Consider the following 15,137-nt stretch of genomic DNA (forward strand, 5'->3'; position numbering starts at 1 on the left):
TCTATGTCCCTTTACATATTTCTTTTATATTTTGCATACATTATAACCAACATGACCCCAACCTATAAACAAGAGCAGACAACTGTATCAAGCATATTGTAACAATTATGGCCCTTTTTCACTTAGAATATGCATATTAATGATAAATCTATGTTAAAGTTTGCGTACCACCTCAAATATTTTCTATGTCCCTTGACATATTGCTTTCATATTTTGCATACTTCTTAACCAACATGACCCCAATCTATAAACAGGAGCAGACAACTGTAACAACCATTTTGTAAGAATTATGGCCCTTTCTCCACTTATAACATGCATATTATTGATAAATCTATGTTAAAGTTTGCGTACCACCTCAAATATTTTCTATGTCCCTTGACATATTGCTTTTATATGTTGCATACTTCTTTACCAACATGACCCCAACCTATTAACAAGAGCAGACAACTGTATCAAGCATTTTGTAAGAATTATGGCCCTTTTTTCATTTAGAATATGCATATTATTGATAAATCTATGTTAAAGTTTGCGTACCACCTCAAATATTTTCTATGTCCCTTGACATAATGCTTTCATATTTTGTATACTTCTTTACCAACATGACCCCGATCTGTGAACAAGAGCAGACAAATTTATTAAGCATTTTGTAACAATTATGGCCCTTTTTTCCCTTACATTTTCTATGTTAAAGTTTGCGTTCCACCTCAAATATTTTATATGTCAATTTACATATTGCTTTTATATTTTGCATACTTCATTACCAACATGACCACAACCTATGAACAAGAGCAGACAACTGTATCAAGCATATCGTAAGAATTATGGCCCTTTTTTCACTTAGAATATGCATATTAATGATTAATCTACGTTAAAGTTTGCGTACCACCTCAAATATTTCTATGTCCCTTGACATATATTTGCTTACACAGGGGTTCTGAAATATGCTGTCCGAGTTGTCCGAGTCGTCAATTTACCCTTCCGGGCAAGCAGTTTTTGAAAGCTGGCTTGTCCGGGGACAAGTAAAATTTCCGTGGTAAAATTTGTTTCGAGAATGAAACTTCAATATTTTTCGAAAATAAAAAACGAAGTTTATATAAATAGCTTATGATTAATCTGCGGACTAGCACACTTTTTTAACTGGAGGTATGTTATTTTCCGATAATAATTATTTAATGTGGTAAACCAGTCCACGAGTATATATAGCAACAGCCAATCACGCATAAGAAAACAATTTTAATCAGGGACCTATGTCCCTGTTTTAATAGAAAAACCAGCACACATGTGTATAGCAACAGCCAATCACGCATAAGAATTTTAAGATAACACTTTTCGTACATTGCAAATGGCCGCATACATGTTCTAACGACCTGCATTTGATTTTTATATAATAAAACCACTTCAACGTCTAGCCATGACGATAATCAGACCAATGATAAAATCAGTTCGGCGTCGGAAAAGAAGAGAAAAGCCAAGTATGAATATGATAAACACACGACGCCAAGCGGAAACGAGAATTTTTTGAGTCTTGGCTAATTGATTTTCCTTGGCTTGAAACGTTGCCGATGTGTGTAAATGTAAACTTCGTAAGGAGTTTCCTTTATTAGCGGATAATTATATACTTATAATTAACGGAGATTATTTTATTTCAAGTGAATTGTCTAGTCATGTTGAGATTATTAAATATCCGAGATGGTATCATGTTAGTCGAACTTGTTGACGCTCTCAAATATTAAGCTACTTTTTATATTGGTAATATTTGGAGTTCCAAAGAATTTAGCCCACATAAAAAGTATCTCTAAATTCTTTGTGCGTCTTATAAATAAGACTAGTATCATGTGTGACTTAAACGTGATCTTATTATATGCACATCTTGCTTGTATTTTTTGTTCAATTTTCTAGTTAACTATGTTTATAATTTAAAATAGAAGTTAACAAAAGTGTATGCTTGTATTATTTGCTTAATTAGTAATGACCTTTTCCTTTATCTATCTTAAAAGTACGGACAAGTACTTCTTTGGTACGGACAAGTGAATTTGTGGGTCCAACTTGTCCGTGGACAATTAGACTCTTAAAATATTTCAGAACCCCTGTTACATATTTTGCATACTTCTTAACCAACATGACCCCAATCTATAAACAGGAGCAGACAACTGTAACAACCGTTTTGTAAGAATTATGGCCCTTTCTCCACTTATAATATGCATATAATTGATAAATCTATGTTAAAGTTTGCGTACCACCTCAAATATTTTCTATGTCCCTTGACATATTGCTTTTATATTTTGCATACTTCTTTACCAACATGACCCCAACCTATAAACAAGAGCAGACAACTGTATCAAGCATTTTGTAAGAATTATGGCTCTTTTTTCATTTAGAATATGCATATTATTGATAAATCTATGTTAAAGTTTGCGTACCACCTCGAATATTTTCTATGTCCCTTGACATATTGCTTTCATATTTTGCATACTTCTTTACCAACATGACCCTGATCTATAAACAAAAGCAGACAACAGTAACAACCATTTTGTAAGAATTATGGCCCTTTTTCCACTTTAAATATGCATATTATTGATAAATCTATGTTAAAGTTTGCGTACCACCTCAAATATTTTCTATGTACCTTGTCATATTGCTTTTATTTTTTGCATACTTGTTTACCAACATGACGACAATCTATTGACAAGAGCAGACAACTGTATCATTTTGTAAGGATTATGTTCCCTTTTCATACTTAGAAAATTGAAAATTTGGTTAAGTTTTGTGTTTAGGTTCACTTTATTCCTAAAGTATCAAAGCTATTGCTTCCATACTTGCAACATTTACTAACTATCGTAAGAGGACTGTACAGGGCAAGTTGCATAACTCTGGTTTGCATTTTAAAGGAAATATGGCCCTTTTTCATCGTAGTAACTTTGAATATTTTGTTAAATTGTGTGTTTAGATCCACTTTATCTTGAGTATCAAGAGTATTGCTTTCAAACTTCAAATACTTTCTTACTATCATGAGGGTACTGTACCTGACAAGTTAAATTTGACCTTGACCTTTGAATGACCTTGACTCTCAAGGTCAAATCAATAAATTTTAATAAATTACCTTAACTTCTTTATTTATGATCAGATTTGATTCATACTTTGACATAACAACACTTACCTGACTTACCACAATGGACTCCACCCAAACCATTCCCCATGCCCCACCCCCAGAATCCAACCCCCTCTCCCCCCCCCCCCCAAATTTTTTTTTTGTTATCCTTTATTTTTATTTTTGAAAGATCATGTAATAAATTACCACCCCACCACATTATACCCCCTGTCCACCCCAAACCCCCCCCACCCAAAAAGATTTTTTTCTTTGACACATGTAAAAAAAATCCACAAATATTTATTTACTTTATTTTTGAAGGATAGTCCAACCATCCCACCTAAGCTATTGCTATCAAACTTGAAATTAAATCTTATTAGTTTGTTATATGTCTTTACAAATGTTCAAGAGATTTTGGAAAATATACCTGAACTCAGAATCGTCTATAAAAATACAACTTCTTTAAAACATAAGCGATCAGTATGTTTCAATTATGGTCCTCTTCCACATAGAATATGACTATATTACCTTGACCTTATTAAATATGAACAATTTCCCCATGATGGCTTGCATTATACTGGTAAGCACTTGAGTAGTCCAGCGGGCTTTCTTCTGACAGCTCTTGTATTAAAAACTATTCAGTCAATATTGCAAAATGACACATGTACATCTACTCTAGTAAAATGTTTGAGATCAGACTGCAAGAGTGTTTAACTATGTTTGTATTATCATATTGTTGGGGTTTTCTCTTTTAAATAGTGAAATTGCTATATTATATATAAAAAAAATCATTAATTTGAAATTGGTGTTAAGCTTTTAAAAGATTCCAAACAGACAGACATCCCTGCACAGAATATTGGCAGAGATTGAAGGCCATTTCAATATGTCAGCACTTGCATCCAGTCATACTAGAAATCAACTCGTGCTTTTATATCCTAATATTGAACTTGACCTGGATATCATCTGACAGTAGGAAACCACTGACCAAGTTTGGTGAAGATGCAATGAAAAGTTTTTGAGTTATCTGGAAACCATTTATTGACAGGCAGACAGACCAGCAGACAAGCCCACTCCTAGTATTCAATTCCCCACACATTTTTGGGGGTAAAGCACTTAATATAATTCAATATCTGTAAAAACATTTATTCCTAGTATTTAAAGCCTTTAAGGTGACAACAGACCCTTCGTTAATTTGTAAAGCCAAAACCAAGGTGGCTAGCAATTGTTGCATGGGCGCAGCCATTTTGTCAAATAATAACGGTTTTAACCGTACATGTATTAGCCAATGAAATCGCTAGAAAGCACAATATACGAAATGAGAGCGGAAAGGAATGCGAAATGAACGAAAATGAATGATTTTTTTTGGGGGGGGACTCCAATAAAAATTAAGGGTAGGGTCGGGGCCCATTCGGGAGACACGGTTGGGGGACTGGAAACGGACCTATTTTATTTTTCGCCAAGGTGATGTCATCTTGTTTATTAACATGACTGTATTTGATGTTCGCTTTGAAATATTAGCTTTAACAATTAATTTGAAATGTTACTTGCAAAGTTTGGAAAAACATTTATGCTGTAGCATGTAATCCTTCTTAACAAAATACAAATGGATATTTCTGTATAAGAAAAGATAATTGCTGATTTCGGGCGGTACATGCATATTAAGCCATGTTCTCCCATGACACCCCATTCTTCAGTAAGGCTGCAACAAAATCCAATCTTGGTCAGATTTGCCACACATCAGATTCATAAAGTAAAATGAAAATTATTTAATTGTATTGTTCTGGCATTGTCCATTTTGAACCACTTTCAAATTTGTTTAAAGTAAAAATCTTGTTTTATTTCCCCCAGTCTATACTGGGGGACATAAAATCTTGTTTGTCTGGTTTTATGTCCTCCAGTCTTTACTGGGGGACATATTGAATCTGTCTATTGGTTTGTTTATTGGTTTGTTGGTTTGCCTGAAACTTAAACATTTGCCATTACTTTTGCAATATTGAAGATAGCAATTTCATATTTGACATGCATGTGTATCTCATGGAGCTGCACATTTTGTGTGTCAAAAGGTCATAGGTCAAATATATGGGTCAAAATCGCTCATTTAATATACTGGCCATAACTTTTGCAATATTGAAGATAGCAACTTGATATTTGGCCTGCATGTGTATCTCATGGAGCTGCACATTTTGAACGGTCAATTGCAAGGTCATCCTTCAAGGTCAAAAGTCAAATATATGAGGGGGGGAGGAATATAGTGTTTCAGAAACACACCTTGTTTTCTTTTAATTACACTTCAGCCTTCGTATTTCGTGTTATAGACTGCTTGTTATTTGGAAAACAAAATGGAAGCAGCTTATAAGCTGAATGCATTGGCAGAAATTAAAAACAAATATGTTCTCATGCTTTGCCCTTGCCTCAATTATATCAAAAATGAAAAAAAAATGTATAGCGCTTGCTTGCTCCAAAGTTTTGGGTTCAAAGTCCATGGAACAACTGATAAATTGGTATGCAAACAGGTAGACCGTTATTGCATTTTTGCATAGCAGAGACAACCTTAAAAGGAAAAATAACATGCAAGTAGAAATTGTCTTCCCTGATTAGCCTGTGCATTAGCCTGTGCAGACTGCACAGGCTTATCAGGGAAGACACTTTACACACATGCATAAGGATTATGACCACCTATATTCTGCCTGCTGTAGGAAGGTGATGGTGTGGTGCAAGTCCCGCAAGGTTCTAGATGACAAGGACAACAAGGTCTACACACACTGGGAGCAGGACTACAACCTGGCTGACCAGCCCAAACTGGGCCTGTTTGATGAGTACCTTGAGATGGGTGAGTATTGAGTCTTGTTTAAAATATGAGCTAATCAGGGATAACACTTTCTGCCTAGACTGGATTTTTATTTCAAAGAGACTACCTTTAAATGAAAAATTCCATAAAAGTGGAAAGTGTCATCAGTGAGTATTAGCCTGTGTTGACTGCACAGGCTAATCCTAGACAATACTTTAGGCACGTGCACGAAGCCCTGTTTCCCAGAGTGCAGCTCACATTTTTCCTTTCAGCTATTTGCCACACTTACAATGTCAATTTGCAATTCTAACACGGCACGCGACTTGTTTTCTATAGACAAAGAAGGAAATCAAGTGTGGGTTATTCTGCAGTTATGTATGGGCGGAGCTTAATGTTTCGAAAATAGTTCCGAATAAATAACGAACATATTGCAGTAAAATGAACATGCTAAAACCCGCTCTTAGAAAAATGTAATAAATGTAGCATGTATATAAATGTAATAAAACAACTAAATGTATATTTGGTGATAAGTGGCATAACCACGCCTACAAAGAATGTTATTTGTTAGGAAACGTAAATAAGAAAACATTTATAGCATGTCAGCTTTTCAGTAGCATCCATAAACATGACGTCATTAAGTTTCTAAGCTTTTTGTTTTCAATGAAAGTGACGGTCATTTGCAAAATATTTATGAATGAAAACTACGTCATATGTTTGTACAATTCAATGAGGTCACTAAATATTGAACTTTGCACTAAGAAGGGCAGAGTATTTAAAAATATAGTTCATGTTCAAAAGCTTGAATCAAATCAATCAGAATCATGTTAGAATCGAAATAATATTTTTCTATGATGGTTTGTTGTCGAATAACCCACAGTAAGGAGTATAGATGCGTGTTATCAAATCACTCGTGCTTCGCACTAGTGATATCATTCCTTCGTATCTATACTCCTAACTGTGGGTTATTGGACAACAAACCATGATAGAAAAATATTATTTCTTTATTATAATTTGTCATAAGTGTATTTGAAAGTGAAAAGTTGTGGTGAAACACTACAAGGGTCATTTGGTGTAACACTGCAAAGGGTCGGGTACTTTCCTCACCTGTAGTGTTTTAAAAATTAACATCCCTTGAAATTTGGCTTATTGGTCATTAAACACCAAAACCTAAGCTACCAGTGAATTAGGGTGACAAAACCTTTATTACAGCCGACACCACATCAGCTTTATTTGTATAGGACCAGTTGTGATCTATAAACTATTGATTGCTGCATGTTGTTGACTTGAAAATATAAAATACCATTCTACAGACAGATACAACTGTTTTTACCATTTTGTATTTATAAAAATTAGTTTTATAATTAGTTGTTTATCTGCAAACACATTGATATAATGCCCAAGAGCATAGGAGTCAACAATATTATATGGAAATACACATTCTGTGAGAATAGTTTTTTATACCCTCTTCACTTATTTGAGGGGAGTCACCTTGGATGTCTGACAAAGTTCTACTAAACTTCAAACAAGCATTTTACGTATAAAGTATGCTTATGTTATATGATATTGTGTATGGACAACTTGTATTTACATATGCTAAAAATTGCATCAGTAACACCAATTTTTCAAGTGTATAAGAACATGACATGAGTATAAGTCATATAGCAGGCATGAAGTGACATCATTTGTCACTATTGTGATGAGCTCCCCTTTATAACCAAATTTATATGCATGTTTCTTTAGACATTGCCAGTAAATCTTTTAAAAATAAAACTGCACAGGCTTATCTGGGACTATACTTTATGCATATGCCTATATGCCTGGTTTACCAGAGCCCAGCTCATTTATAACCATGCTTATTCGTTTCTTCTAGTGATCCAGTACGGGTTTGTGACCATATTTGTGGCAGCCTTCCCTCTGGCCCCATTCTTTGCCCTACTCAACAACATCATTGAGATACGCCTGGACGCGTACAAGTTTGTAACACAGTGGAAGCGTCCCCTGGCCCTTCGGTCACAGGATATTGGTATGAACATGGGATAGCTGTCAACTGAGTCAGCTTTATTGTAAAATTATGTATTTTTATATCCCCCACCACCATAGTGGGGGAGATATTGTTTTGCCCTGTCTGTTTGTTTTTTTGCTTTGTTTGTTCGCGCCAACTTTAACATTTGCCATAACTTTTGCAATATTGAAGATAGCAACTGGCATGCAATTTGGCATGCATGTGTATCTCATGGAGCTCCACATTTTGAATGGTTTAAGGTCAAGGTTATCCTTCAAGGTCAAATATATGGGTCAAACTCGCTTATTTAATGTACACTTTTGCAATATTGAAGATAGCAACTTGATATTTGGCATGCATGTGTATCTCATGGAGCTGCACTTTTTGAGTGGTCAAAGGTCAAGGTCAAGGACATCCTTCAAGGTCCAAGGTCAAGTATATGGGGACATAGTGTTTTTCAAACACATCTTTTTAATTTTGATTTATGAATAGTTCCTGAAAATAATGTCTATCTTTTATGAGAGTTTACAACTTCATATTAACCAAAAAGCAAACAAATATCCTCCTTATTTTAATCTAGAATATAATTGTTCAACCTGTAAATTCTTTTTTCACATTTCATAAGTGTATTAACCTTTCCTAAAATTATGTCATATGTTAAAATAGACTGATAAACTGTCATTGCAGGAATCTGGTTTGGCATTTTGCAAGGAATCTCAGCCCTTGCTGTTGTCTCCAACGTGAGTATGGCTCAATAGTATATGAGCTTTCTCTGGGTAATGGTGCTTAATGGCAGGTTATGTCATGATGTCACTTTCCACTTAAACTAGATTTTTGCATAGAAGAGACTTCCTTTAAAATACCATAAAAGCAGAAAGTGTTGTCCCTGATTAGCCTGTGGTAATATTGAAAGTGTTGTTGTTTTTAAAGCAAAAATACCCTTGCAGGGAAAAAGTTGCCAGCATTTCTGGTTTTAATTTAAATTTACTGAAATTTGAATAAACAGATGTCTTGACAAGCTGTATTGAGATACATTTACAAACGTATTAGTTTTAAGATGACTTAAAATCTTTATCAATCGTCATTTTAAATTTATATTTTAAGATAAGTGCGTGTTTAGTTGCAAAACATGGATATTATTTTACTGAGTCAGGATATTTAACTAGTGGTAATTTTTTTTTAAAACTGGTCAAGTTGTTTTGATTTTGCCAAAACATGATTTTAAGCTTGAAGTTTAATATACACGTACAATTATTATTACCGCATTTCAGGCAGCAATCATTGCCTTCACATCAGAGTTCATCCCACGTATGGTGTACAAGTATGTCTACAGCCCGAACCAGACGATGACGGGCTACTATGAGACCTTTCGAATGTCAGTTTTCGACGTTGCAAACTTCCAAAAGGACTCGATGCCTGAAGACCCGAAATTCAAAGAGTTTGGGAATGTTACCACATGCATGTAAGTGGATTTGATGTATAACAATTTATACATGTAAATAGATTAAGGTTTTAATATGTTAGGTCTGTATAAAGTTGAACATTCTTACCTCATACATGTAAAGAAACTGATGATCTGGGGTTCTTTCAGTGGGTGAGCTTGTGCATATGTTTACTTAAAAGAAACAAAATACTAGAAAAGGCGCAACAGAGGCTGACGCGTATCCGCCCTGGCATGTTTGACCCAGGGGGCGCATTAGGGTTGGAAATGGGGCAATGCATAGTTGAGATTGACTGTATTGTCATAAGAGATGGTCAGTATCAATTGGAAGTAAATCGAAGTAGAAATAAAGAAGTTAATGTAAAATAAAATACAAAATTCCTAATAGTGCTGGGTCGCACATACATTGTATGCTCATAGCTACCATGTGTGTAAGTTTCAAGGTTCTAGTGCTTATAGTGTAGGAGAAGATAGTGGCCAGGACGGACGGAAGACGGAGATAACCACAATATCCCAACTTTTTCTCTGAAAAGCGTGGGGATAAAAACTGTTGGAAGACATAATTTATGTTTTTTGTCACAAGTATTAATATGATCTCATGCTTTACAAAATAAAATCATTTTGTTGATAAGTAAATGAACAGAGCAATCCCTTAAATAGTTTCAAAGTGACAGAATAGTATCATTAAAGCAAGTGTACTTTTTACTATATCGGGATATACGTGTTTGAATGAATGTTGTTTTCAATATCAGTATTAAATGCTCTTGGCTGCACTGGAACCAACAAGTTACTGTGTGTAAAACAGCGGCACAGTTCATGCATTAATATAGCAACAGAGAAAACCAAAATTGGACACATTTACGAATCATTTTACAATAGATCTACTTGACAGAAAAATAACTTGCAAATTCTTTAGAAACCATTGCAAATACTTTAGAAACATTACAAATATTTAAAAATCCATAACACATACTTAAAAAATCTATGCAATCTGTTATGCATACATTGCATTATCTTATGAAAACACTTTGCCATACTATAATACATGTGCAGGTACCGTGGCTACAATGAGCCCCCCTCTGCCCCAGAGCCCTACATTTACAGGATGGCCTTCTGGCACGTACTGGCTGCTCAGCTCGCATTTATTGTCGTGTTTGAGGTGAGACAGTTTGGATCGTATATGAGAACTTGAAGCCCTAACTGAATTTGTGTTTACCTTTCTCGTAAAGGAATTAACCAGCTGCATAATAACCCTTTCAGTGCGGGAACCGAATTTTGAAGGCCTTTGCAAACAGTTTGGATCCAGATGAGACGCCACAGAACGTGGCGTCTCATCAGGATCCAAACTGTTTGCTATTCTGATAGTATTCTTTGAAAAAAATCGAAGAAAATGCTAATTTTAGAAATTCAGCAGACGACATTTAAGCAGACGACAAATTTCCCAGCATGCAAAGGGTTTAATGATTACCCCTCCCACTTAGTTGTCTCACATATGATACTTTTCCTTACTATGAACTGCCTTGTTTGTTGGTCCAAACATTAATTTTGAATTATCATGTTGCTGAATGCTTGAATGTTCAAAAAACAGATTGGCTGGGAAAGTTTTTTTTCAAATGTTTAGGATTTACTGATCATATGATTGCTGAATTTGAAAGTAGGAATTAAAATCCCTTGGCAGCTACTACCAGATGCAACAGCATGATAACATATTGTAGACATTGCAACTGAGATTAGCTTATGATAACTGTTGAGAGCTGAACTATAAATCCTTTCCCACTCGGAGGCAAAGTGAAAATGGCTATGTGCAAACAGCATAAAACCAGAACAGCCTGCGAGTAACTTGCAGTCTGTTCAGGTTTTATGCTGTTTGCTGCTCATCAGTAACTAAAGGTTGGAAATGAAGACTTTAAAACTTAGTAAGAAAGGTTTTTAATTGAATGTAACTTTCTTAAGGTCTACAAATGCGTCAAAATATTTATCTACGAGGTAAAGGATTAACACACTTTTAATATTGTTCTTTGGCTATTATTTGAAGTTATTAGTGAGACCCCTATTAGTTATCTGCACTAGCTGATGCTGTATATCCTCCATCATAGAACCTGATAGTGTTCCTGACGTGGCTTGTGATGTACCTGGTCCCAGACATGCCTTACAATGTTAAGATGCAGATGTTAAGAGAGAAGTACCTTAGCAAGCAGGCACTGTTCCACGCAGAGGAACTCAAAGAACAAACCAGGCCCAAGGCGGAATAATTTAGGAAAGACAATAAGTCATGTAGAGAAATGTACCAGATCCATATTCGAAAAAATATAGTGAAGGCTGGAAAGTAAATATGTATTTATGAGTGAATAAACAGAGATATTTAAGTGAATAAAGTATGTATACAGAAAGAAATAGAGTATGTATACACAACACAAAATTAACATGAACAAATCAAGTAAACATACGAAAATAAAAACGTACTGAAGAGGTTTAATAGTAAATATTAACGTCAAGTAGAGGTTAACTGCAGAGTCTAAATACAGACACCTTATGCACATGCATTAAGCTGGTCTTCATAAAGATCCACTCATATCTGAGTACAAAAACAATATGTTAAACATCTTACAAAATAAACATGGAGACTGTTCTGGTTATGTTTAACAAATATTATTATAGTAAGAAATCCACAGAGTTTCTTTCTGTCCAAGAATTTGAATGACATTTTCTCATGGAAATAATTCTTTGTTTTATTAAATTGTTCACTTGAATTAAAGTTCGAGTTTTGCAATGATTCGACCCATCACGACCTTATTTCTATTATTGTTTATAGTTGTTATCCATTATTAAATATGATGTTATTAATAAGCATATTTTAGAAGAATATGTTCATGTATTTTTATTTTCAGTTTTTACTTGTTTTATGGCATATTTAATTAAAATTACATTGTCTTAGTTTCAGGATTGTGTCTTTTGACATGGTTTAACTGTTGTAAAGTTTGTAGCTAAACTCACATTTGTTTCATTGTTTTTTAGCATATTCAATCTAAATTCTATTGTTTGTCTTTAGAGTTTAAGGGTTGTGTCTTTTGACATTGTTAAAGTGTTGTTAAATTGGTAGCTAAAGTTATGTTTGTTGCGTAGCTTTTTAGCATATTTAATATAAATTTTATTGTTTTTTTAAGTTTCATGGATATGTCTTTCAACGTGGTTAAAATGGTACATTGGTGTTGCGCAATTTACATCTTATCAGAGTTTGTACCCAGATCTAAAAGAGCCCAGAGGGGATAATCACATGATGAAGGCTTTTTTTTTAAAATGCTGCTCACTCTCCAGCGATAATGTCTCTCCAGTAGGATCACAACATTACAGCTCAAGCTACATGTAAGAAATTTTGTAGCGAGTAGAGTCATGATGGAAAGCTAATCTAAATAACAAATAAAAGCTAATCACTTTCTTACTAATACATGTATGGCTGGAAAGTGTGTCATTAACAAATATATCATAAGTAAATTAACAAAAGTATTAAAGTGTATAAAACAGCTCAAAATATATGTTTCAGTATGAATGTTGCCATCTTGATTGTCACTTGATTATCCCCTCTGACAGATATCATTAGTAAATTAACAAAAGTATTAAAGTGTATAAAACAGCTAAAAATATATGTTTCAGTATGGATGTTGCCATAATTAAAATATAAACAAAACTGTATTTGATCAAATTTTTTATTTAAGACAAACTGTTTAGTAGCTTAACTTGTGGTTGGAATGTTTGCTAAAGTACAGTCAACTTCTTTATTCTATTATCAAAGTGATTTGTATAGAATCCAGTTGTGAAGTATTTTTTTACATTTTACAAGTGGAATGTTTTGAATGCGATTATATTGAACATTAAATGTATACAATAAACTGATGAAAGCATATGATTAAGATTTTACTAGTACATTCTGAAGCAAATAAAGTGCAGCTTACCGTTGACAATGATCCTCTACACAATTTTATGCATTAATTATAAAAGTGAGTCTGCATTTTTTAATGGAATTAACATTTTTCTTTTTAAGCATGCATAACTCATTTTTCACAGTTTGATGTTTTAAGTTTGCCTAAGTTTTACAATCTGCCCTCACTGAGTTTACATGAGCCTCATTCTGGGTAAACCGGTTTTAATTCATGTGCCTAAAATTATGTCCTAGATTAGCCTGTGATTTCTTTACATGCTTCTCAGAGACGACACTGTCCGCTTTTTTGGTTAAAAAAAGTCTATTTGTAACAAAAATCCAGTCTAGACAGAAACTGTCCTCACTGATTAGCCAGTGTAGACTGCAGAGGCTAAACTGGACTGGCACCTGCATTAACCCTTTCAGTGCTGGAACCGAATTTTGAAGGCCTTTGCAAACAGTTTGGATCCAGATGAGACGCCACAGAACGTGGCGTCTCATCAGGATCCAAACTATTTGCTATTTTGATAGTATTCTTTGGAAAAAAAATCGAAGAAAATGCTAATTTTAGAAATTCAGCAGACGACATTTTAGCAGACGACAAGTTTCCCAGCATGCAAAGGGTTAAGCTCAGTTTTCCAGAACGTGGGCTCTTATATGCGGACTTAGTTTTGTGTCTCATGAAAAACAAAGTTAGCATACGACCTCATTAAATACTGGGTACACATATTTCATCATTGTCTATGTTGTTGTAAAATATTGGAATTTGAATAATTAATATGCATATATGTTTATGTTTATGTTTTAGAAATTTTTATACATGTAATGGTTATGACTTCCATCTTATGTTCCATCTTACTTTATGTTAATTCATTTAATTATAAACGTTTTTTTATATATTAATTAACATAACACATGAACGTTTCACCCATGCAAAACAGTTTACAGAGTTTTGCTTCATTTGTTTAGGGTTGTATGAAACCTCGTTGTGATTGCTATAATTTTATTTGTTGTTCATTTTGTTTTTAACATTGGTTGTTCTTTTTTAATCTTCTGTTCTTTGTTCAGGAAAATGTTAATATAGTTTTGTTTTAGTATTGCTATGTTTATGTATTTTTCTTTGATATACATTATTTATTGAACTTATACGCATTTGTGCTACATTAAATGACAAAATTTGATTGTTTTGTTAAGAAATTTTATTTATCTAAATGTACTGATTGGTTTCTTTTCTTTCTATAAAATGTTCATTCTGAACAATTTTACCCAAAACAAGTGTTGTACATGTATGTCATTTTGAACAAGAAGCCGCTTATCTGCTACTTTTCTGAATGTTTTTAATTAAATGCTATTATTATTATCATTATTGTGTATTTTATATACACAGAGCATGCAACTGTTAAATTATTGTCAGAATGACTTACTTTCTTTCCAATTGATTATTGATTTGAGAATAGAAACTGTCATTTCATGGCATGTATATATTTTAGAATTATCAAAGTCATTCAAATATTTTGTTCAAGACAAACTGCATGCCCATAGTTTTATCGGTTTATAATACTGATATTTTCCTGTTAATTTGTATATTTGCTACTTATTTTAAAAACCAACTATAGAGCTAAAATGTAGGGAAATACAATACAAAATTTCAAGCTTAACATATTTTATGTAATTGGAATAAATCCGGCATTCATACAATTGTAATCAGTACGCATTAGTGCTCAGGGTTAGGTGTAAATAAGAGGCCTTTTAAAAAATGTCTTAATATATAATGTTGTTTGTTTTTGTACAATAAAAAATGTATACATGATAGCATTCAGACAAGCACATGGTTCATAATGCTGCTCAAACATTTTTTTTCAAAAACGTTTGAGTTCTGACCATTTATCTTAAAAACTGTTG

The 15,137-nt window shown here is 33.7% G+C and overlaps 1 protein-coding gene across 2 annotated transcripts in view; it reads left to right on the forward strand.

Moving 5' to 3' along the window:
* Positions 1–14,416, forward strand: part of LOC127851395 (anoctamin-4-like) — a 90,690-nt gene extending 76,274 nt beyond the window's left edge. For both annotated transcript variants that reach the window (XM_052385153.1, XM_052385154.1), the window contains 6 exons: positions 5,785–5,918; positions 7,747–7,899; positions 8,566–8,618; positions 9,150–9,340; positions 10,373–10,478; positions 11,416–14,416. In XM_052385153.1, the coding sequence (XP_052241113.1) occupies positions 5,785–5,918; positions 7,747–7,899; positions 8,566–8,618; positions 9,150–9,340; positions 10,373–10,478; positions 11,416–11,571 (793 nt within the window). In that variant the 3' untranslated portion in view covers positions 11,572–14,416. The remainder of the gene's footprint in view (positions 1–5,784; positions 5,919–7,746; positions 7,900–8,565; positions 8,619–9,149; positions 9,341–10,372; positions 10,479–11,415) is intronic.
* Positions 14,417–15,137: the final 721 nt, after the last annotated feature.

The sequence above is a fragment of the Dreissena polymorpha genome, chromosome 11, assembly GCF_020536995.1.
Source record: "Dreissena polymorpha isolate Duluth1 chromosome 11, UMN_Dpol_1.0, whole genome shotgun sequence".
In the NCBI taxonomy this organism is placed as follows: domain Eukaryota; kingdom Metazoa; phylum Mollusca; class Bivalvia; order Myida; family Dreissenidae; genus Dreissena; species Dreissena polymorpha.